General features: G+C 45.2%; 2 protein-coding genes across 2 annotated transcripts in view; both read right to left on the bottom strand.

Moving 5' to 3' along the window:
- Window positions 1-437: 437 nt before the first annotated feature.
- On the bottom strand, window positions 438-16,881 carry zgc:77486 (uncharacterized protein LOC405808 homolog). The gene is made up of 6 exons (XM_063201665.1): window positions 16,739-16,881; window positions 9,162-9,379; window positions 8,690-8,795; window positions 8,113-8,237; window positions 7,120-7,227; window positions 438-2,142 (listed from the first exon to the last, which is right to left on the bottom strand). The coding sequence occupies exons 2-6, from the start codon at window positions 9,319-9,321 to the stop codon at window positions 1,994-1,996; spliced, it is 648 nt and encodes a 215-aa protein (XP_063057735.1). The 5' UTR covers window positions 9,322-9,379; window positions 16,739-16,881; the 3' UTR covers window positions 438-1,993.
- Window positions 16,882-18,577: 1,696 nt separating this feature from the next.
- Window positions 18,578-23,459, bottom strand: part of plin3 (perilipin 3) — a 9,803-nt gene continuing 4,921 nt past the window's right edge. The window contains exons 5-8 of the mRNA XM_063201618.1: window positions 22,679-22,904; window positions 21,476-21,948; window positions 20,502-20,720; window positions 18,578-19,116 (exon numbers count right to left, since the gene is read on the bottom strand). Coding sequence (XP_063057688.1) covers window positions 18,967-19,116; window positions 20,502-20,720; window positions 21,476-21,948; window positions 22,679-22,904 — 1,068 coding nt within the window. The 3' untranslated portion in view covers window positions 18,578-18,966. The remainder of the gene's footprint in view (window positions 19,117-20,501; window positions 20,721-21,475; window positions 21,949-22,678; window positions 22,905-23,459) is intronic.

Below are 23,459 nucleotides of genomic sequence, written 5' to 3'. Positions count from 1 at the left end.
GATGGTATATACATCGGAGAGCATAGCAGAGTCTCTTTAAGTTGGCCTAGTTCTGCGAGTCAGCTCCATGCACTTTCAGCAGATGCGGTATACTCGTCTTTTACATTCTTGCTTGTTTCTAACGTTGCACACTTCAAGCAAGGAGGCCTTTCCCAGCTCAAGGGCCAGAACTGTGCCCACTAGGTCGGGCGAGGAAAGAGGCCAGATCTAGTCCAGCATTAGCTGTGACTTGGGTTAACAACAGGAACAAACAACGAGCCGAGTCTGCATGGGCATGCAACTCTAAGGTTTTTTTTTCTTGTTACACTACCTGGCAGAGGATGCAACTTCCTTGAGGACCTCATTAAAGCACACAGTACAGTACAGTTGTTGGAAGTGTTGAGACACAAAACGGATTCATGGCAAGAACAGAAGCAGAGTCACACTTGGGAAATAAATCGAGTCGGTTTTTCATTCATTGGTCTGCTGGTGAAAAATCAAACATGAAGGAGGAGGGTAGAGAGACAGAGAGATGCTGTGGTTGTCCCTTAGTTCCGTGCTTTTGTAGATACATCACACACAGGGGTGCCGTAAGCCATCCATCACACATCAGCTAGCCAGTAAGCCTGCTAATCCTAACCCTCCGTACACGTCACATTTTTTTTGCACTTCTATATTGCTGTTGTGCTGAGATAGAGAGAGAAAAAACATCTGTTACTGTTTTGTGCTTTGATCTGGAGACTAATGTATCAAATCTGCCCAGCCCCCTCATATTGAGTGAAGATATTAATAGGACCATACCCATAATCGCCTTTTGCTATTTGTATACATCGCTTCAAATGGTTACATAATCAGATGGAAAAGGGTGAATATGATTGAAAGACTAAGAATAAACAAATCTTTTTTTCTTTTCCTGACACATGCTGACAATCCTCCAGAATCAGCCAAATTGATAATAAAAAATAAATAGAATGCAAGCACACAATTCAAGCTAACTACAATATATTAATATAGATCTTCTGAAGTCATACGCTCATTAAAACAGAAAGGAAGGGGGGAAGAAGTAGAAGAAGAAAAAAACAAAATTAACTGATCTCACTCACTCAGTCACTCACTCAAGGCTCTCTCGCATCGCGCAACACACTGCCAAAATCCCCACTCCCTCCCTCCTGAAGCAGTCCATGCACCCCCACATTAGTATGAAGTATGATAAGTCAATATATCAGACAGAAACAGTTTGTTTTTGTAAATGAACAGGATGGGGATATCTGACATGGTACTTAATAATTCACTAGATAAATCAAAACAAAAAAGAAAGAAAAGAAAATAAAAGGGGAGGGAGGAAGGGATAGGAGGGGCCGACGTGATAGTGGGCTGGATATTGGCTTCTTGTTTTGAGAGTTCTGGTGTCAGCAAATGCTTGTAGTGAAACCTGGCTCTATCATAGCAAGCTGTTGCTGGCCTGCTACCACAACCCCTAAAGCTCACACTCTGCCCAAATCCCCATCTCCTGGGTCTCAGTCCATGCCTGGTTAGCGCATCCCAGTTATCTCATAACTACCGCTGAGGGATAAAACTGAAAACCATCTGGCATCCCGCAAAAATAACAAGAACAAAAAGAGGACAAATAAAGAAAGGTGAAAAGGTCAAATCTAAATGTCTTCCCTCCCCAAAAAACAGACTACAGTCCACTAAACCCGACTGTACTCTCCCTGGCTCTCGAAGGCACACACACACATGCACGCACACACTCACACAAAATAGTCAGTCGGTCATTCATTCATTCACGCGTCCAATCCAGGAGAGAAAGGGAGAGAGCGGTGAGGGGAACGGCTGGCCCTGGGCTGTAGTAACACTGCAAAGCCCACCCACCTTAGCCTACCATGAATAAATGAAGCCATTTTATCAGGTATTATTCTGTGCCGCCATTGCTTCCAAACTTGCAGGTCAAACGCTGTGTTTGTTTGTTTGCCATTTCATATCGTTCAGGTTCTCTTGCCCCTCAAGTCAGTCCTCATAACTTCTGGATCTTCTCGGCCACCACGATGGGGTTCTCCTTGCGGATGCGGGCCGCCGCGGCACCTCGGTAGTCGTAGGGACAGTCGTGCTTGTCAGAGTAACGGTGGATGCCGCAGAAAAGGTTGCCACAGCGACAGTCAAAGCCTGTGCCAAGAGAATGGGGGATCAAGTGTCAGGAGATACTGGCATAAACCAAATCAACCCGATCAAAACATTGATTACAGTATTTGGAAAACCTCTATAGGAAGTTCATGTTTTTTTGGTGATTTACTCCAATATTATGAACATAATGTATTCTGGTTATTAAGGTGTAGACGCATTGGTGATTCACTCCTGCTCACTCCATTTTACAAGCAACTGTATAAAACAATGTCTCGACTTTCAGAGTCATCAAGATTCAAAGAACAATTCATTGCATTTATGATATGTATATCACAAAACTTGAACTCCACTCCATAATGTACCATAGTTGGCCAGAGGGTAATCTGAAAGGCAAGAGATTGACACTATTTTTTGGGTTACTGGGTGAGGAGGTGTGCCCGCCCTGACTATCTCTGAGCAGAGGCTGTTTGTGTGTGTGCTGCGGCAGGAAGGTGCTAGTCGGCAGAGCTGCGTGAAATGCACCACCGGCCTGCAGTATGCTGCCTAACACCGGCCGCCTTCAGATGAGCAGATACGGACAGACCTCCACTACAGCCCTCTCACACATACGCTGGGTGATGAGAAGCTGCCGTGCACACAAACAGATGTTAGACGCTTTGCAGTGGGCAATTGGGTTCCATTTGTGTAAACAATGTACACTAATAAAGGGAGTGCAAGCACACAATTCGGAAGATCAGCACTATCTGCCTCTGCACATGTGCACCACGCAGGGCTGCATTATCCGCTCTGCGCATGTGCGGTTTATAGGGCTGTCCACGACCAAGGATTTTGTTGGACGACCAGTGGCCGGCATTTACTCCAACTAATCGACCCCCCCCCTTCCCATTTTGACCGAGATACACATCTGTGAAGTTTTACCTTTAATGCCTGGCTGTCGCATCTATGCGCATTTACCACCAGCGCAGGGAGTAACCTTGTGTGATTAACAAAATGTTTCCTGGTTCATCTAAACACTATAGCCTTCATTGGTTAGCCTTTGTGGCTTTGTGTAAGTTGTGATACGGTGATGAATGAGTGACGCAGACACAGACGATCCACACTTCAAGCGTTTTACTCATCCTTCCCACTGCTCTTCCCCAGGGTTACAGAAACAGGGGTAATCAATACTATTCACACAGGACAGCAAATAACACACAATAGAGTTGACGATTTCAAAGATAGAAATAAAATCTCTAGGTTAGGGACAAGACCTACCGTTACATGCAGACCTACCAAAACCTAGCCTGCATCTCATTGAACTCAGTGTGACCTGGCTAACTAGCTTAGCTAAGTTCCGCTAGTAACTTTAATAAAATAGTGTAACGACCTGTTGTCTAAGGTTAAATGTTAAGTGTGTGTGTTTAATTGCCAATATGCTCTTGCGTTATGCGTTTTCCCTTTACCTTGTCCCCTGTCTTGAATGTATTAATCTGTTAGTGAATGGGATCTGCATTGTGGTGTTGGAGGAATAGCTGAGAGCAGGGGCTTTAATGGATAGAATGTTGTGGGTTCTTATGTTCTGGGCGTCACAAGTTCCTCCGAGAGATGTTTGGCTGCACTGTTTTAATGCTCAGACTGCTGGAAGACAGAAGGAATAAACCTGCCTGAGGAATAACACCATCTCTCCTCGTCCATCTGAGCCCTCGGAAACGCTACAATAACTAAGTAGCCAGGGTCACACTGCCATTTCAACAAATTAACAAAATGATCGAAAATAAACACACACCTGCAAGGTTACAGAAACAGTACGGATCAGCATGGGGTGAGAGCTGTCCTTCCCACTCATGAGAAAATGAATGAAAACAATGCTAAATAATCGTGACTAGCATTAGCCAAGCCACAGGCTTATGTTACACAGTGTGGCACTAATAATTCAAATTATGTGAAATTAGGCATCACAAGAGTGCAATACAGTAGAAGAGGGGTAACAAATTAAATAATGTACAGAATTATAGTGACGAAAGTGATGGAGACTTAAATTAGATTATGAAAAGAGAAATGTGGAGAAACATACCTCTTCCCCAGGGTTACAGAAACAGGGAAGAGGAAAAATCGAGCAGAGAAATATGAATGCAGAAATATGGAGACATTAGAGGGGGACAGGAGGAGGGGGCAGGAAGCGCCAGGCACCCATAGAAGTGGGAAAGGCTTCTGTGAGTGCACTGTAGTACTGTGATACATCTGGATAAGCTAACCTAAAAATAGTGGTAAATAATAGGCCTGGGAATCGATCCAAAATTCCTTGATCGATTCGATTTCGATCCAAAAGGCCACGATTCGATTCGATCCGATATCAATCTATTGTATTGTTGGATTGACACTTTAATCCATTTATGCATGATTCTATATCAAATGTCAACATGAACTGTAAACTGCCTATAAAAGCCTAAGTATATCAGACTCAGCAGCCAATACAAACATGAAATAGGGCATACCTCGGTATGATAGAGAGGTGGGAAACTTAGTATGAGAAAGAAAGGTGGTAATAAATTAGTAATACAGTGGTAATATCATCTATCCCAGTGGTTCTTAACCTGGGGTGCGGGCACCCCCTGGGGGTGCGCCAGAGATTCCAGGGGGTGCACGGAATTTTGTTTGTGTAGAGGTTGTGACCAAAATTACACTTGCAAACATTATAATTAGGTCAAATTAAGTCCAAATTAATAAACAAGTTTTGGTCCCCATTTGAAGTCATTCAGGTATTGATTCATGTCTCAAGCGAGAATCATTGTAATTAATCACTCATTTATCATTTTTTAAGTGCATACACATGTAGAAGTTTGTGTTGGGGGTGCGCGGCTTGTCTTCGGCACAGTTAAGGGGGTGCGCTAAGAAAAAAAGGTTAAGAACCACTGATCTATCCCATGGTAGATTAACCTCAATAATTTATATAAATAACTATCAGACTTAAATACCATAATTCACCAACATAACAGACCTATCCAACACTGCTACAGACGAAACAAGACCATAGCCTGTAGAAAAAAATAGAACAAGCGCACGCAGATCGTTTGATTGACAGGCGAGGCAGCGCTTCCCTATGTGGTGGATGTTGAATGTTGACGGTGGCAAAGTAGTGAGAAAGTGTTTTTGGGCAAAAGTGAGGGATTGTAGATAGATTATAGATTGTCTGTGTAATGGGACATGATTGCCACACTGGTGATCTATAGCGCTCAGAACAGAAGAGATATCGCTGAAATCTAACGCTGCTCTGCTGTGGAGATTTCTCAGTCAACCGTGGAGCTGGGCACTAAAAAAATCCTGAGGCAGTGAACGTAGGCCTAGAACTATCCCAATCACAGTAATGTAGGGCCTACAAGTCCTGCCCCACCGCGATCTCTCATCTGTATGCGTGCGTGCAACGTGCGTGTGTGAATGTGAAAGGCACCCTTTCACTCTCCCTTGCCGATTCGAATTTAGAAGGCGGGGTCGGGGATAATAACTTCTCATAATTTCAACAGCCTACAAATCATCTACTTTCTTCTCTCCTTAAAATGCGTCACTCCAGCCCAACTAAAGCTTACTCGTCTTCGCTGTTAAAAGAAGAAGCGACGGCATTTGTCTCAAAAATGAAACCACCGCGTGTAGGCTATGGTTTGTTTGATGATATTAAATCACATGACATTTGGGGTTCGTGGTTTTTTTTAGTGAAGAACACTAGTCTAGCCTACTCTGAAATGCATTTGATTCTATTATATTGCGTTGCACACTAGATGCGCCGTGTTAACATGTTAATGCAGACAAAGTTCTTCTATTAGGCCGCCTATAACTTTGACGCAGATGAAATAACAACAATGCTGTGCAACGCAACTGCTGGCATTTCCGAAAGCTGTATAGATGTCTCTGGTGGGTAGCGGGGAGGTTGCACTGTGCATAAAATCAATCCATGAATAGTTTTAAGTAAAAACTGCACTACTGCCAGGAACAGCCCCGTGCATGTGTGTATGCTGAAGAGAGCTACCCGACGAGGTTGAGAATATAGGGATGGATCGATCCACATAGTTTTGGATCGATATCGGATTTTCCCAACGTGAATCGATATTGGATCGTGAATCAATTTTTTGAACACAGCCTTAGTAAATAATATATAAAATAATAAATAGCGTAATTTAGTTTAGAAAATGTTGGCTTCAGGTTCTTTTATTAGCAGATTAGAAGCTGAATCGTCTTCCTGGAATACCCCCCTGAGCATGTACCTGAGGACTATTCACACAGTCTGTTAAGCAAAGCAGCCAAAAGCCATCTTTGCAGAAGGCCTCAATAAAGCCCCATGTGTACAGCTTCTCTAATAGATGAGACAGAGCTTTAAAGTGACACTCAAGAATTTTTCACATAGGCTCCATTTCCTAGTTAACCAGTGTGTTTTAGACGTGTGGAGATTTTTTAAATATATATATTTCAAGCAGTCCCTGTAAATCCAGAGGTTACTGGTGGCTAGGCAAGCGCAAGTGAATGGCCCACAAAAAGGCCATTCACTTGCACTAGCCTAGTCACCAGCGACCTCTCCAATTTTAAGGACTGCTTGGAATATTTAAAAGTCTAAACTCCACAAGTCTAAAACACTCTAGCTAACTAGGAAATTGGGTCCTATGTCAAAAATCCCACAGTGTCACTTTAAGGGCCTTCAAAAGCTCCAGCACAGCAGGAACAGCTCAACCTCTAGCAAACGTTCCCAAATTAGTTCAGTTTTGTTGCCAAGTCGTCATGCTCTTAGCCCTTGGAAAGGAGATCTTGTGAGTGCAGGTGTCTCTCTCACAAAATCAAAACAAAATGTAGGAAGTCCAAGACTACTTAAGGGGGACAAAAGGCGTCTTGGAAGCAATGTTATGTCTATATGCAGTGGATGAATCCATCTGTGACATCTGACTTCTGTGAAGGAGTGAAATTACAAGCTCACGACTGCAGCTTTGGTAAGATCCCCAACTGTGTGTTTCAAGTGGGAGCATAAAAAAGGCTGCGTCCCTTCTCGCCATATCTCACCTGTGAGGCCCACTTTTTTCCGGCAGGTAAAGCAGCGGTTCTTCTTCTTGTTTTTGTCGGGGGTCTGGTCTCCATCTGAGGAGGTCTGCGCTGACTCTCCAGCTGCTTCTGTTTTTCATATGGAAGACCAAGAAACAAGATACGGTTGTTCACAATATGACCAGAGACTGGGACTTTCAACCTATGAAAAAGAAACTCTTCACAGTACATTTTAACATACAAAAACACCTACCACATTTAATAAATGAATAACTATACCTACAATAAGAGGTAACACTACAGAAAAGGTATAACATTTCAAAATGTACGTGATGCATAAAGAATATAAACAACATAACCTATAATTTAACAAATTGGAATAACGACAGAATTCAATTAGGGGCCAAACGTTCAGAATTGGCAACAAATGTGTACTTAAGGGAACTACCCTGTAACATGGGGGAGGAATGCAGGTCCAGATGGCATCCACAGCTGGGTGATGAGACTGCGCAGGTGGTTAGCCTATTGTGGATAGCATGCGAAGGCCAGATTGCATGTATTTGACCTTCTATTCTGAATAACAAATAACTTGTTAACCTGATTCCAACAAAAGGCCCGCTTAAATATCAAAAGTGTGCAACAATTACGATAATAATCCTCCTCTCGCACTGTCTGCCACAAGTGCCTTGTTGAATTGAGAGCAGGGTACTTGTTTTGCATTTTACCCTTTCATGTCTGAAAGTGCCATGTGTTAGGCATTAGAAGGAAGGATCAGTACAGGTACAGTAATAAAGAAAAGTGGGTAAGCATGCCGCGATAGTTCAAGTTGGCCTTAGAATCAGAAGGTTGCTTGCCAGTTTGAATCCCATAGCATTAATGGCTGAAGTGCCCTTGAGTAAGGCACCTAACCCCACATTGCCCCAGGGACTGTAATCAATAGCCTGCAACCATAAATAACTGCTGCTTAGTGTAATGTAATAACTAATGAGAAGAGTACAGAGGAGCACATCTAACCTGACGATTTAGACGAGCCCTCCTCTTCCTCCTCCTCCACTTCGGCCCGGTCTGAATCGGTGGCGCCACTGTCCTGGGAGATGCTCATGGCCGTCATCTGTTGGGTTACTGGGCTGGGCGAACTACTGCACCAGAAAAAGTTCAGAGATAAGAGTGAGCTTGTTTATATGAGATGCAAAGGAATGTGAGGTTTGGGGTGAATAAGGGATGCCATCACATTCAGAATGTGTTGAGCTTTCCTGTCCACAAACCAGTTGTTAGAATATGAATGAAAAAAGGACAGAAAAATACGGGTTTAAGAGTGAGGAAACCAATTAGCTGTTCTAGAAAAGAATGGATAAATACTATTTTTGAGTGCTGTTATGTACGTTGTTATTTGTGGGTGGTATTTTCTGTTTTAGATCATTTCTATGTTTGATGGTTTTCCCCCAATTGAAAATAGCTTTCTGTAAAAACACAAGCTGGTAGTAAAAATATACTCTGATATGCAGAGAAGATACGGATAGGCGCTTGTGTATTATTTTTGCACAGGTTTGTCAGCTTGTTTGGGAAGGTGAATTAAGGTCAGTGGTGGTACCTCGACGTCCTTTCTTCAGGCTGGACAGCCGCTTCTGTGACAGGTGCTGGAATATTCTCTGCAGACACACTTGAAGCTCCTGGGGATCCCACTGGCGACGTGGAGGCTATGTAAACAACAAGTACACAATCACAACATTCACAACAAAAACCACAACAATGGGACACACACTTTCAATCAAAACCGGATCAATCAATCAAATCAAAAGCTGGTTTAAAGTACACCAGACGTAGGATGAAATAACTGAAGGATTCAGAGGGTTAAAAGAAAAATCAACAACATATGTGTCGGGCATTGTCTGGATTATCAAACAAAAAATTGAATAAGAAAAAAAGATAAATAATGAATAAATAAAAGACAATCAAAAGACTCTCTTGCGGACTAATGCCAGTAGGGCTACCCTCTCCTCCAGTCCCTTTTAGCAGACCCACCCCGTCCCCCTTGGGGTCCCGTCCCTCTCCCATCTGCCTACCTTTTTCACCTGGGGGGCTGGAACGACCCCCTCCCTGTTGCCTCTGCAGGTGCTCCTTGTAGCAGACCGAGCACATGCCGTTGGTGCGAGGATTACCATAGAAACCGCAGCCCATAGTGCAAAGCATGGGCACCTGCGTCTGATTGGTCTCCTGAGCCATGCTCTGTCTCTCTCTTTCTCTCGCTCAAAAGGGGTAAGGGGGATGGGAGAGGTCAGTCCTGGAAACGGGGGTGAAGAGTTAGACAAACTAGTACCCACTGGCTTAAAGATGTTAACAGACAGTAACTTTACTTATACATTCAGCTAAAAGAGCTTGGAGAGCGGCATTGGTGCACGAGAGCATTTCTAAACACAATGGCAGGAGCTTGTATGAAATGGAAAGACATGTAAGGGTTGGGGTGAATATGGAATGCCATCACGTACATGAAGGTTTTTCCCTGGTCAAAAACCAGTTGTCAGGAGGGCATGCATTCATCCAAGGTTTGGAACTATATCCAAGATAGGGTGGCAAGTATAGGTTCAACTTGAAAGGAGAAGTCACCTCATCCATTATTCTAGTTGAAATGTTATGCCAATGCCATGTTATCCTAGTAACGCAGACTAGGTGTAAAGATCGCCTTTGTTTCTTTAGCCGACGACTGGAATTTCATAAACAAACCTGAGAAGTAGGGCAACCTAGGTAATCGTATTTTGTGGCGAAACGAAAAACTGCATGTAACGCACAGTGGCACACAAGTGCAGGGGAATCTCGTCAGAAGACACAGTGGAAACCCCTCATTTTTCGACCCTGATTATTTTTTTTATTATAAGCAAATGTTTCCCTGACTGAAAGACTAACATAGCACTACAAGTATATCGGTCATCAATACATCCCACCTACATAGCTTGCCTGTCTACCTGCTGGCAAGTGCATAGATTTCTTCAGTGCTCAGCAAAGAAGCAAACAAAAGAGATGACAATACAAGGAACCAAGTTTCGAGGTGAAAACATTGTTCTTTTTCTAACTTCGCTCGGTGTTTCACTATGGGATACGCTTGGGCGTGACCATCTATGGAAGCTCCAATGACATTACGTCTGTCAAAGACAGACAGTCGACGCAGTCGGGCTCCGCCCGCTTGGGGTGTCTACCCCCGTCGACACGCTGAGTCCAGCATTCTCGCTTTCTTCCCGTGAAGATCTACTACAAGCTCCTCGCACCTGCCAAGGCTGTGCTCGCTTAACCGTTCACAGACGGACCGTCCAGGACCCCGTCGCCGAACGCGACCGCGGCCGGTAAGTGCGATATTGTTTGCCTTCGTCAAGAAGTGCATTGAAGGTTTGCAGTTAAGTCAGCTTACTTTCCAACTATAGTGAAGTGTCCGCGTCGTGGCGAACTTCAAGTTTAGCATGGCGGGCTACCTAACCCACCTAGCTACCTAACTTCAGCTTAGCCTGATTTAGCTACCTCTACCTCCACCGAGCACTCGGGTGCCGGTGATAACTTATTAATGGTAAGCTACACCGTTACAAACAGGGAGCGAGAACGCCTTACTCGCTACTCTGTTACTATTTTCATCTGTTTTCTGTTTGTAACCCACCGCATGTAAACCCACTCGGCGGGAAACAAGTTGCTAGCTTCGATCTGTAGCTACAAGTTTAGCATGGCGGGCTACCACCCACCTAGCTACCTAACTTCAGCTTAGCCTGATTTAGCTACCTCTACCTCTACCCAGCACTCGGGTGCCGGTGATAAGATAACTTATTAATGGTAAGCTACAACTTACAACAGGGAGCGAGAACGCCTCACTCGCTACTCTGTTTGACTATTTTCATCTGTTTTCTGTTTGTAACCCACCGCATGTAAACCCACTCGGCGGGAAACAAGTTGCTAGCTTCGATCTGTAGCTACCCCGCACGTGCGGCTAATCTGCTAACACTGGTGTTAACTGAAGTAATCACTTGTTATGACGAGTTCTTCGAGTAACACTACTCTCCTCTCTCTTTTATTCTGAAAGATGCTTCAGACATTTCCCCCGCCATGGGGAAGAGTGAAAACAAAGAGTGAAGAGCCCGTTGCCTCCCGTGCCGTCGTCACGCAGCCAACCATGGCGGGCGGAGAATCCCAGGTCTGCATGGAACCCTACCATGCACATGCAACGGTTGCAGGCCGCCATACCTGCACCACTGCGTGGGACAATTACCAGAGGGAATTCGGGAGCGGAGGCTGAATGTGGTGATGTCACTAAACAGCCCCATGCACAAGTCAGACTCTGTGGATACCATGCCACCCGAGGACGACCCCAGCTTAGGCCTACCCCCTCTCACAGGGAGCAGGAGGATACCCAAGCATTAAAGCACAATATCAGGGACATCACGTCGCTGCACCTCGACCCCAACAGGGTGGGCGACCTATCCTGCAGTAATCAAGGCCCCCCAGTGACCATGCTGACTCGGCGGCCCTCTGCTCAGGATGCAGGAGAAATGGAAAGGGACCAGCAACACTGCCCCCAACCCCCCTCCCTCCTCAAGTCCAACCTGGCCACCCCTCCCAGCAGTCCTGGCCTGTCTGAGAGATGGCCCCCTGTCACTGGAAGCCTCACAAGTATTCCAAATGTGCCCTAACCGACGGGCTGTGTCGACTATGTCCAACATCGCTCTCCCCTGCAAGAGAGACTGATAGGTGGGCGAGCCGGTCCGATTTGCTCTCTGATGCTGTCACCAGATCCAGACGGACACGGCAAAAACAGACACTCAGGCATCATCTACACGCTGCACCAAGGGCCCGGCGCTGTGCTGGTGAAGATGAGGGAGACAAGGTCTCGGCAGGCAGAAGGATGATGCTCTCTGGGCGAGCCTGACACACAAGCCGCCCCAGGCCCCAACCTCCCAGACAGGTCAACACTGCCAAGGTAGTCATCCTATGGAGAGAGAGGCCATAGCCTGCACCCTTAGGGCTAGAACGGTCAGAAGCTCAAGGTGCTTCAACCCAGAACAGAGGCCCAAACTGTCCAAACGGCCTACAGGACCCAGTGGCGGACCTGACAGCCCAGGCTCACTTGTTCCCACGTCCTCGCCCACAGCGGAGAGGAAGATGGAGAAAAGGTTATGTCTTACAGGTGTTCAAAATCTGAAACTGCAGACAAAGTGTCACCAAGCACAAATCACACCCACTCTCAGTGTCCAGTAAATATACATTATTCGCACCTAGGCCGTGGGCCAAAGGCGAATCTGTTGATACAAAATAAACGCCAAGCTACACAGAGGGTAATTTCACCAAACTGTTCAGTATACCAAGGTGTTCAGTATACAAAGATCTTTATCTTCCTAGCAAGGGCCAGGAACGATTTGGTCAACACATAAGATGCACATAATGCATGAGAGCAGTCTCATCTCACTAAGGTGTTAAGTAGACTAAGGTCATTCGCACCAAGGCAGGGCCAAGGGCGAATTTTATTAACACAATATACACACATTGTGTCTCACCAGACTAAAAGTGTTAAGTAAACAAAGGTCATTCGCATCTAGGTAGGGGCCTAGTGCGAATTGTCTAGACACATAACAATGTTAACATGTTATAAAACATGCACACTTTGCATCTCACCAGACTAAAGGTTCAGTAAACAAGGGTCTTTCGCATCTGGGCAAGAGCCAAGGGCGAAATTGTTACTACATAACTTACACAAGTAATGCAAAGCAGTAGCCTGTGTCTCACCAGACTAAACTGCTCAGTAAACAATTATCATTTGCATCCAGGCAGGGGCCAAGGGTGAAATTGTTAACATTATGCACACAGGGGATACTATCACAGTAGTCTCAGCAGTGTTAAGGGAACAAATATCCCTCGCACCCAGGCGAGGGCAGATTTGGTAACACAAAAGTGGCTCCCCTTGCAGCCTAGGGGTAGCTTCAACAGACCAGTGTGCTTTAAAATAAATAAAGAATGCCATCCCCATCCAGGCCTTGGGCCAAGGACGGAGTTGTTATTGAGAAGTCACACACGAGGTGTACAAGTACAATGTACTGACACCAGAAATCTCTCAAAAATAAATACGGTACATAAATAAAGAAGAGGGGTGCACCACTGTCATAACACCACCAGGGCGCACCATTTCCCCTTTATTGGCAGCGGAGACATAGCAGAGAGCTCTCCGGTGACGCCACTAGTGTGCGTCACGTCACGGCTGCGTGGGTAACGTGACTAGCGTCATATAAGAGCGACGGGTCATGCTCATCCATGACGTACAGTACACAAACGCAACATTACTTTATTCCACTGTAAGTGGATAAAGAACTTCTGTTGATCACAAAACCACCTAGGTTCAGTGGAACACTAATTTAAGGTCAGTAGACTGAGTTCTCGAGTTACGAACGAAGAGATCCCTTCTTTTCTACTCTAAGGAGCCGTCAATGGGCTCTGTTCAACATACTGCGCGATCTCAGCTGGAAAGCGCATTTTACAGACCGCCTTATAAAAACAGGTATGCCACAATCGCATACATCTGACAACAAGGTGCTTTGTCAATCATATCATCGTCTCGATTTTGGGGTTGTCACAAGAGTTACAGCAGATGATCATATCACAAGGCTGTAGCCTGTCTGAAATCATAATGTGTATTATGAGTTTCGCCGCCACGGCAAAACATACAGCATTCTCGCTGTCTCAACCGGCGATTGAGGACGGCGTTAGCCCCTCTGACAGGCTTGGGATCAGAATACTGTAGTTAAGACATTTTCCCCTATTGCTCCCTCTCGAAGGAGTCAGCATTAGATTCCAGGACGGCGCTAAAGCATCGAGTGAATTTGGGTTCAACAAGTCACCGTTAGTAGTAGTCAGACAAGGTCTAGACTACAGTTGGTGTCATTGGCATCCGCTATTACGGTAGCGAGAGGTGGCTCTCTATGATGAAGGGCTTTTACAGTAAAGCTTACAGTAAAGCTTACTGGCCACGTTGTTCATGCAGTGGTTTCACCATCGCACGTCCAGGGCGACCATATACATTAAGTGTTCTGGGCCCTGAAACATTTCCAAAACGATGTAGGTGGTTGAGGAAACTATTGCTGGGTCACAGTTTCTGTTAAGTCTGCAGAACAGGGCCAAGGGGAACATCCTCTCTACTCTCAAACATCGGCTTGTGTGGGGCAGGGTTGGTGCAGGTTTTTGCTATCTCTACACCTTGTAAGGAAACACACAGTGCCCTCTATTCCTCCTTGGCGTAAAAGATGCACTAGATTGCTACTATGGGCATAACACCCTGCTCTATGCATTCACACCAATAAGCATAATAACCCCCACACTGGTCAGAGTCAGGCAACAGAGCCTGCTACTGATTTTGTTGGCCCAATTATGTCACCCTATGGGGTCACGATTGTGTAAGGGTGTTCGGAGGGCCCTCAGGGGCCCCACCTCTACTGAGAGATCCTCTCAGACAAGAAGCGATATTTATAATTCACACCTAGACAGGCTGGTCCGACAGGCTCATTCTGTGAGAGGTAGAATTCAGACGCAGTCGCCCTCTCCCAGCAGTCACCGAGACTGTACTAGGGGCGACAGCAGCATACACACTTCATACTTGGTCATAAATGGCGTGTGTTCAAGGTATGGGGCACACGGAGACACTTCTCCCTAACGCCCTGTTGTTCAGCTTCTTAGCTTCCTACGGGATCTTATACACAGGGTTAAAGTCTTTCCCAATAGGAAAGTTTACCTTGCTGCATTTTCAGCCAGCCACTGAAGTTTTGAGTACAAGCCAGCAGGGTAGTACTCCTTGGAGACTTAGTCTGGTTAAGTTGAGCTACACGCTCACCCCTCCAAATCACTGGTTTGAAGTTTAGCTTGTCAAGACTGTTCTAATACAGCATTAACCACCATGAAATGAGTGAGTGAACTAAAAGCCTTCCTTGTGAGGCCCTCTTGGTTTACAATCTGACTCTGATTTGAAGAAGGTGCGTCTTCTCCCCATTACAGATTTGGGCCCAGAGCAGGACTTTCTTTAGATGTCGGAGAAAGGACCTAGATGCCCCGCACCCTGCCCCCTCACTCAGAGGAGGGTCAGGAGCTCAACTATGTGTGTCCTGTTAAAGCTCTGTGACTATACAGAATTTAGCAGAGTTCAACTTTTTGTGGCGGCCACACACCATAAAGGACTACCACTGCCACGTCAGGGGTTGTCTCATTGGATTGTGAAAGCTACAGCGGTTGCCTATCAGAATAATGTCTCGCCGGCCCCTTAGGGACCTAAGAGCTTATGCATTAACAGGAATGGCCAATTCCAGGGCACTGTCCACGGGGTTGCCAATGGTAGGCCTGTGCAATGTAGCGAACAGGGCCCCAGGGTACACGTTCGCCCGCTTTCATGAGCTAGAGGTATCTGGCCGACACTTATCTCACGCTGTACTAGGTTCTGACTCCCCAACAGCGATCTATACATTCTGACCGATGCTACTGTAATAAGGGCTTTACATAGCGTGCATTCCGGGAGTGGGCTATATCTCCCATAGTGAAACACCGAGCGAAGTTAGAAAAAGAACGTTAGGTTATGGCTATAACCCTCGGTTCTTTGATAACAGAGTGAGGTGTTTCACCTATTTTTCCCTCCTTGCACTAGTTGTTAGGTGGGGAAGAAACCGTTAAGAATGCTGGACTCAGCGTGTCGACGGGGGTAGACACCCCAAGCGGGCGGAGCCCGACTGCGTCGACTGTCTGTCTTTGACAGACGTAATGTCATTGGAGCTTCCATAGATGGTCACGCCCAAGCGTATCCCATAGTGAAACACCTCACTCTGTTATCAAAGAACCGAGGGTTATAGCCATAACCTAACGTTACATCGTCCCAATCATTCGACAAAGAACCGACTCAACAAACAAAGGGAACTCAATTTGCCATCCAACGCCATTAGTCCTGTTAGGTATCTAAGGTCCTTTGGTTTGAAAAGCAAGGAAGAAGGGCTTTGATGAATGTGTAGTGACCGAGACAAATGGACATTCAACACCATTGGGCAGGCAAACTTTTATAACGTCGGAGTTAGCGTTACTGTAGTGAACAAAATGGGTCCCTGTGTAGTTGCCAAATTATTTGTTACCACCAACACAAACCTTTCTGGGACAACTAGCCATCGAACATTAGCCAACTAGCATTGCTAACTAAAGCTGAAGCTGATTGAGGGGTAGCTAGCTAACCCACCAACCCCCCAGGTCTGTCCGCAATTCGGAAAAACATTTTGTCTTTGACTCGAATAAATATCTGCTCGAAGTAGAGAACCAACTGTGACAGTATTGGTAAACAATCGAATACATTACACGCAACCCAAATTAGGGCGAACGATGTGAACCATTAAAGGACACAACAAATAATTTAAGGTTAAATTAGTTTTCCTTTCAAGTCGCTACCCTAGCGAAATTTGACTATCGCTGGCTGTCTAAACTAACATTAGCCAGCTAGCGATCTTAGCTAATGTCTGCTGTTGTTGATCAAGCCAGCTGGCTAGGTCGGTCGCTACCCATGCAAGTGATGGCACGCAGGCATACGGCGATCTACCAACAAATATATCAACATGACCAAATTTAAATTTACCCGCTTTGTATTTTCAATGAACATTACCTGTAACCCAGAGTAATCGACGACCTTGATGCTTTGAAATACACTCGAAGCTAATCAGCTCCGTCTATGCGCGCGGCCTTCTCGCCAGTGCTAGCTCCCGTCATTCCAAACAACTACCCTGACGTCACTCCAAAGCAACCATTCATTCTATGCTACATGTTTACAAAAATCATGTAAAGAACAATACTGGGCAACAATGTAGCAATTCAGACTTCTCTTAAAGCTCCACCACAGTAGAGCTACGGTGTTTCATATGGACCCTAACTTTTTCTATGCATCCCTGTCAAAAAGTCACAATGCACCACACTCAATAAACATTCTGGAATAGACAAGAATTTTGCCAATGTGCAGCATTAGGCCTATCATACAGAAAAAACCGTCCTATGTTGCTGCATTATTCTTTGGAAATTATTAAATTCAATGTAAGTAGGCCTGCAGTTGATTCCTAAAATGCCAAATGCGGTCAGTAGTAAGATATAGTGTGTGTGTGTGTGTGTGTGTGTGTGTGTGTGTGTGTGTGAGAGAGAGAGAGAAAGAAATATTGTTCTTTGTGAGGTTGACACACCACAGTTGTGTTGGCATTTTTGCAGAATATAGCATCATCATCACCACCGATTAAGTGTATTGTCACATTGCACATTTCACTGCAAGAGAGTAAAGTAAGTGAAGTGAAAGTGAAATCCCAACTGGGAAACCCCAACTCCCATTGTCTTTGTGACACAGCACTCCATAGCACACAAGTGAATACTGCACACTGCACGCAACAAAGTTGCATTTATGCCTCACCCTTGCAAGGGAGCAGCCCTGGCCCCCGAAAGGGAGCAGTGCGGTGGAAAGGTACGATGCTCAGGGTACCTCAGTCATGACGGATGGGGGAGAGCACTGGTTAATTACTCCTCCCACCAACCTAGGTCGGGAGTCAAATCCGCAACCTTTGGGCTACAAGTCTGAGTGACACCCTAACCACTTACGAATATGTAATGAAATTAACCTGGCTATATGTAGAATGTATTGATTCATGTGATGAGCAAATACAATACATGATACAATGTGATGGCTGCCAAGTTAAGTGTATGCCATCTACTAACAGAAGACTTCCTAATGGACAGGTACACCTTGAGCTTCATTTAAGTTTGTCTAAATACATCTCTGGCTACCAGTGGCGTGCACAGACATGTTTGGGTGCTGGAAGGGGGGTGGGGGGCATGTGGAACTTCGACTGCCGCGGCTATATATTATATTGGGACATTATCACACATTTTTGATCACCAAGCATTTGTAGTTGACAATGTCAACATAGATCGCAGTATATTGTGGGAACAAAAAACTCCAAAAACGGCATTTTTTTGTCCTGTAGGGCAAAAGGGCAGGTGCTTGAGCACCACCTTGTCCCTATCTGTGCACGACACGCCTATGCTGGCTACAGTCCACAATGTAACAATTACCCCACATAATGATCACCAGGGTTACATTCTGTTTCACAATTAAAGTGTGTGAAACACAGGGTCTATAGGCCTATTGCATGGCTAATAAGGTTAATCTTTTAAGAACTTACCCAACACCTTGATTGCTATAGGTGCTATCAGGACTCTGAATTACCACCAGCCCACCAGCCAAATGTTAATGAAATTTCAGTTTGGCAGGTAGAAAAGACCAACTTAGGTACTAGCCACTTTGACCCATTAGTGAGTGTGTGTTTGGCTAGTAAAATTAGCATCTACCTTGTCATTATGGCTGGTGATGAAAAAAGTTCATTTAGGGCCCTGTGCGCTATTAACAAGAACAGAAAATCTATAACCCTGAAAAATTAGTCTACAAAACCAGACATGTTTTTGTTTGCTTAAAATGCAGAGGATAAACCCTTTATTTCTTGTTATTGTAAACGTACAATGTGTGAGGTGTTCACGCTGGGTACTTTCAATCAAAATAAGTGTTGTAGCACACTCATAACCACAATACAGCCTAATAAACTAGACAAACTCGCCTAGTGGACAAACGTGTTTTCACTTTAATTTCTCAGAAGAATACTTAAGACATTTATTATAGGCATATCATCTAACACTTATTGCACAGACAATTTTTGGGTAATTTAATACAAGCACACTATTTAATAGTGATCACATGGCATAGTTCTTCTCAGTCACATAACTCTGAAAGGCACTTAGTAGTGAGTAGATAATATACATGTAATATATTAATGGCAGCAGTCTCTGTGGGTCCTTCCCCATTCATCCCTGACCAGGGGCTGCTGGCGGACCACCACCCCCTGTGGTCTTGTCTGCTTTCTCTGTGTGCTGAGGCGCGAAGGGCCCCACCAGCCAATTCAGAGGGGTGTTGTTGAGCAGATATTCCACCACGCCATCCAGAGACTGACGCACCTACAGTATGGCAAGAGGAAGAGTGCTTGTTACTGGCCCGTGTGTATGGATTTACTGCACAGCCTCACACTTCTTCATAGGCAATGCTTCAAGGGCCAAGATACTTTATTACATCTCATTACACTTGGACAAGAGAGTAATAAATCTGGCAGTTGTGCTGCTTATATTGCAGACATAGTAAGAGCGGTACATAAAATAAAATGCTGAGTATGGGTGGCAGCTGTAAAGAGATACGGGAGGAGAGAGGGAGTAAGACAGGGAACAACAAGAAGAATAGAAGGAAGGTTGAGAGAAAGGGAGGGGAGGACAGTAGCCCACAATGTCTTACCGCCACTAATCAAGTGGTGGCTTATGTGAGTTCTACACATAAGAGACCACATGTGAAAGGCTCAATAGACGATATATACTTACTGTATCATTGATATGTACTTATATGTCTATATCTGTATGTACAGTATATACCAGGGCTTGACACTGGTACCTGCCATCCGGCCAAATGCTGGTAAAACTTGGCTGTGGCTAATAATAATTTTAATGTCACTAGCCAATTTCGCAGGTAGACAAATCAGTCATATCAGAATAGCCTATGCTCTGCACTTTTGCCCCTTGTGAATCAATGGTTTGTATTTAAGTTCAAGCTCAGTTAATCAGTTTCTATTTGTTTGATTCATTTCCATGTAGAAAGCTGTGCACTCATCTTCTTGCTTTAGCACCTCATCTTCTAACATTAGATGTACAGCGTCATGATGAAGAATAAAAAAACATCAAATTTGTGGCTAGTAGAATAGCTGAATGGCTAGTGACTCGGGAAAACCTCTAGCCACAGTGGCCAGCAAGCCAAAAAGTTAATGTAAAGACCTGGTTTATACGTATATCTATGTATATGTAAAAGTTAAACATAAAACTGAACAATGCCTAAAAGCTTCTGAGTACAGCATTATTACTGGATGACTATTATAACTACTGAGTTACTGTGTTTTTACCCAATAAATGTTAGTATGAGCAGTCCGTTCATAGGGTCATTGGTCCGGACATTGCCCCAGTTGCAGTGATGTTAAATTTAGTTTCAAAATCAAATTTTCTCCATTGCACAAGTTACATGTAGTTTCCTTTTCGTCGATGGTTACATGTCCTTCAATGATTTTGGGATGAGTGAAACTGCTTTTATATACTCTCTACTACGACTCACTTTACATCCTTTACTTAACGTGGCCTTTTTGGGAACAAAACAACAGTGTCTGCCAGGACAGGGCTGTACTGTACGGTACTGTTACCTGTGTCAGCTGGGCGTGTGAGTGTTGCAGGAGGGTTACATTTTTGGGAACAATACAAGTGTGTATGGACAGAGATAGCCAGGGCTATGATAGTATGTACCAGTACCGTACCTGTGCGATCTGTGTGCGTGTGTGCTGCAGGAGGTGGGGTGTGAGGTTCTTGGCGTTTCCCAGGGAGCGTTGCAGCTCCTCGGCCGTGTGCCGTGCGTTCAGCAGCTGCTCCTGCACGGCGCTGGGGAGACCCTGTGCACTCGACACCACCGTGGCACACGCCGTCTGCAGCTGACCAGTCAGGTCTCGCGCCATGGACAGGGTCCAGCCCTCCAACTGCTACACACATACACACGGATGGATGAAATGGACACACACACACACACACACACACACACACACACACACACACACACACACACACACACACACACACACACACACACACACACACACACACACACACACACACACACACACACACACAATACTAGATATGTTATTCTACTAAATGCAATTACATTGTAATAGCATGTTTTACAGTATGTACGAAACGTATTTCACATTCGGCTATGTTTACATACAGTGCTTAGAACAACTAAAATGGGAAACTATTGAGAGAGAGAGAGAGAGAAAGAGAGAGAGAGAGAGAGAGAGAGAGAGAGAGAGAGAGAGAGAAAGAGAGAGAGAGAGAGAGAAAGAGAGAACACAGAACAGAAGTGAGGAGGAAAGAAAGACTGTGTCGGGATTTGTTCTTCTATTCTCAACTCAAGTAGAAGTGAACCTCATCCTAAACAATACTAGATATGTTATTCTACTGAATGCAATTACGTGTAATATTTTATGTACTGTACATATTTCACATTTGATTATGTTTCCATACTACAGTACTTAATATCACTACAATGGGAAACTATTGTGTCAAAGCCAAAACAAATGGCAGAAGAGTAAGAAAAAAACAGAAAACCCTTTCCTGTCTCTGGAGTATTGTTTTGAATGAATCACACGTTCTGGTTAAATGAATGAAAAGAGCCCCCAAATCAATGGGATGATTCCAACCATATTGGTAAAAAAAATACTGTAACACATGGTACCTCTCCATGGTCCTTGGTCCCGTCCACTTCCATGCTCTGCTCCCCTTCCCCTGGCTGGGTCTCTTGGCCCTGGCCCCCCTGTGGCTGGCCCCCCTGCTGCTGCGCTTGGCCCTGCTGCTGCTGCTGCTGCTGCTGCTGCTGCTGCCACTCTCTCCAGCGCTGCATCAGCTGCTCTGGAGCGCCCCCTAGCTGTCGGTTGGCAGTGGTCAGCGTGGCGCGGGCGTTCTCCAGCAGGTCCAGGGTACTGCTGATCTGTGCCACGGCCGCGTTGGTGGCGTCGCGGGCGTTGCGGGCGCGCACCTGGGACTGCTCCAGGGCGCGCTCACGCACCTTGGCAGACAGGTTGCCCAGCCGGACGAAGTAGCTGGCGCAGGGGCTGCTGGAGCTGGTGGGGTGGGCAACAGAGAGGACCGCCGGGCTGGAGCTGACTACAGATGCTGCCTCCTCGGGGGGCACGGGTTCAGACAGTTCAGCTGTCGAGAGAGAGAGAGAGAGAGAGAGAGAGAGAGAGAGAGAGAGAGAGAGAGAGGGTGATAATAGAGGCAGAGGTGACTTTATTCTCTTCACGCCAGACTGATTGGACGACTGTGGAGGGGTGAGACCATCTAATTTTCACTCTTACACTTTTCCCTGGCACAGGATTGTTATGAGATAAAGTAGACCAATTGTCAAATAGCTTTTGCCTGTCTATCAAAGGATTGCTCTGCCTGTTTGCTGGTTCCCAATTTTAAAACAAAGAGTAAAACATTGGTTCAACTAAAATAAGTTACCTGTCAAATTCAGGTAGGCTACGCTGGCCCATACAACAAGGTGATAAAGAGTTTCACTCGTATAATTAAAGGGTTTATTACCCGGTGGGCAAAAATACTCTGTTCTGCTCATAATTAGTTGGACTAATAATGATTATTTGGATTTGGGGTGGATAAGCTAGGGACGCCTAGTGAAAAAGATTGCCTTGTTGCTAAATCGGCCCGGATACATAACAGTGTGTGTGTGTGCACGAAACACATGTGTATGTGCGTGACACGTGTGTGTGTGTGTGTGTGTGTGTGTGTGTGTGTGTGTGTGTGTGTGTGTGTGTGTGTGTGTGTGTGTGTGTGTGTGTGTGTGTGTGTGTGTGTGTGTGTGTGTGTGTGTGTGTATTAATTATATCTCCAGTTGTCTTAAGATGTAAGCAGAAGCTGAAAGGGGCGGATGGCTCACCTAGCTCTTTCTCGCTCAGGGGCAGGTAGTGGTCCACCAAGTGTTCGGAGCGCGTCAGGGCCATGTTGACCCCGCTGCTGACCATATGGCTCACTGTGCATATGCTCTCGTTTACAGCGCTGCGCGTCTTCTCCACTCCTCCCATCACCGCCCCGATCATGGCTTCCTTGGCCCCAGATACCGTCTGGTACATCATCCCCACCATTCCCACTGTGCCGGACACAACCTTTAAGTGATAGACACACAATAGAGATTGGTGTACAAATTATCATTAGTTATACTACTATAGCCATTTCAGTTTCACACACACACGCACATATTTTCCATCATTTCAGAGTAGTCTCTTCCCCTTCTCTTTCTTTGGTTCTGAAGTTTCCTTTAACTTACAAGGTCCAAACTTCCTTACCTTCCGTAGCCCCTTACCAGACACCATCCCGCCGTTGGGATGCATTAATACTCACTGAAAAAAACGTAACTGCCATAGTACTATACCACTCTGACAGTGCACAGGGCCTTTAGTAATACATCACGACTTGGTCATCGCAATTCTGGTAACAGCTAATTTATAACAGGAGCAGTGTCTTGAGGGGCTAAACTTCCTCGATAGCCAAATTGTACCATGCTGCTGAAATATTCCAGATTTAGCTACTCAAATATACTGTGGGCAGATATGACACATTCACATGCACACACACACACACATGCAAGTACAGTACACCGTGCAGAATGGCAAATACACATTAATGAGTCATAATACACCCACAATGATTTTCATGGAGTT

This window comes from Engraulis encrasicolus, chromosome 6, assembly GCF_034702125.1.
Source record: "Engraulis encrasicolus isolate BLACKSEA-1 chromosome 6, IST_EnEncr_1.0, whole genome shotgun sequence".
In the NCBI taxonomy this organism is placed as follows: Eukaryota; Metazoa; Chordata; class Actinopteri; order Clupeiformes; family Engraulidae; genus Engraulis; species Engraulis encrasicolus.
The sequence above is the reverse complement of the archived record's forward strand: the minus strand, read 5'-3'. Positions and strand labels throughout refer to the sequence as shown.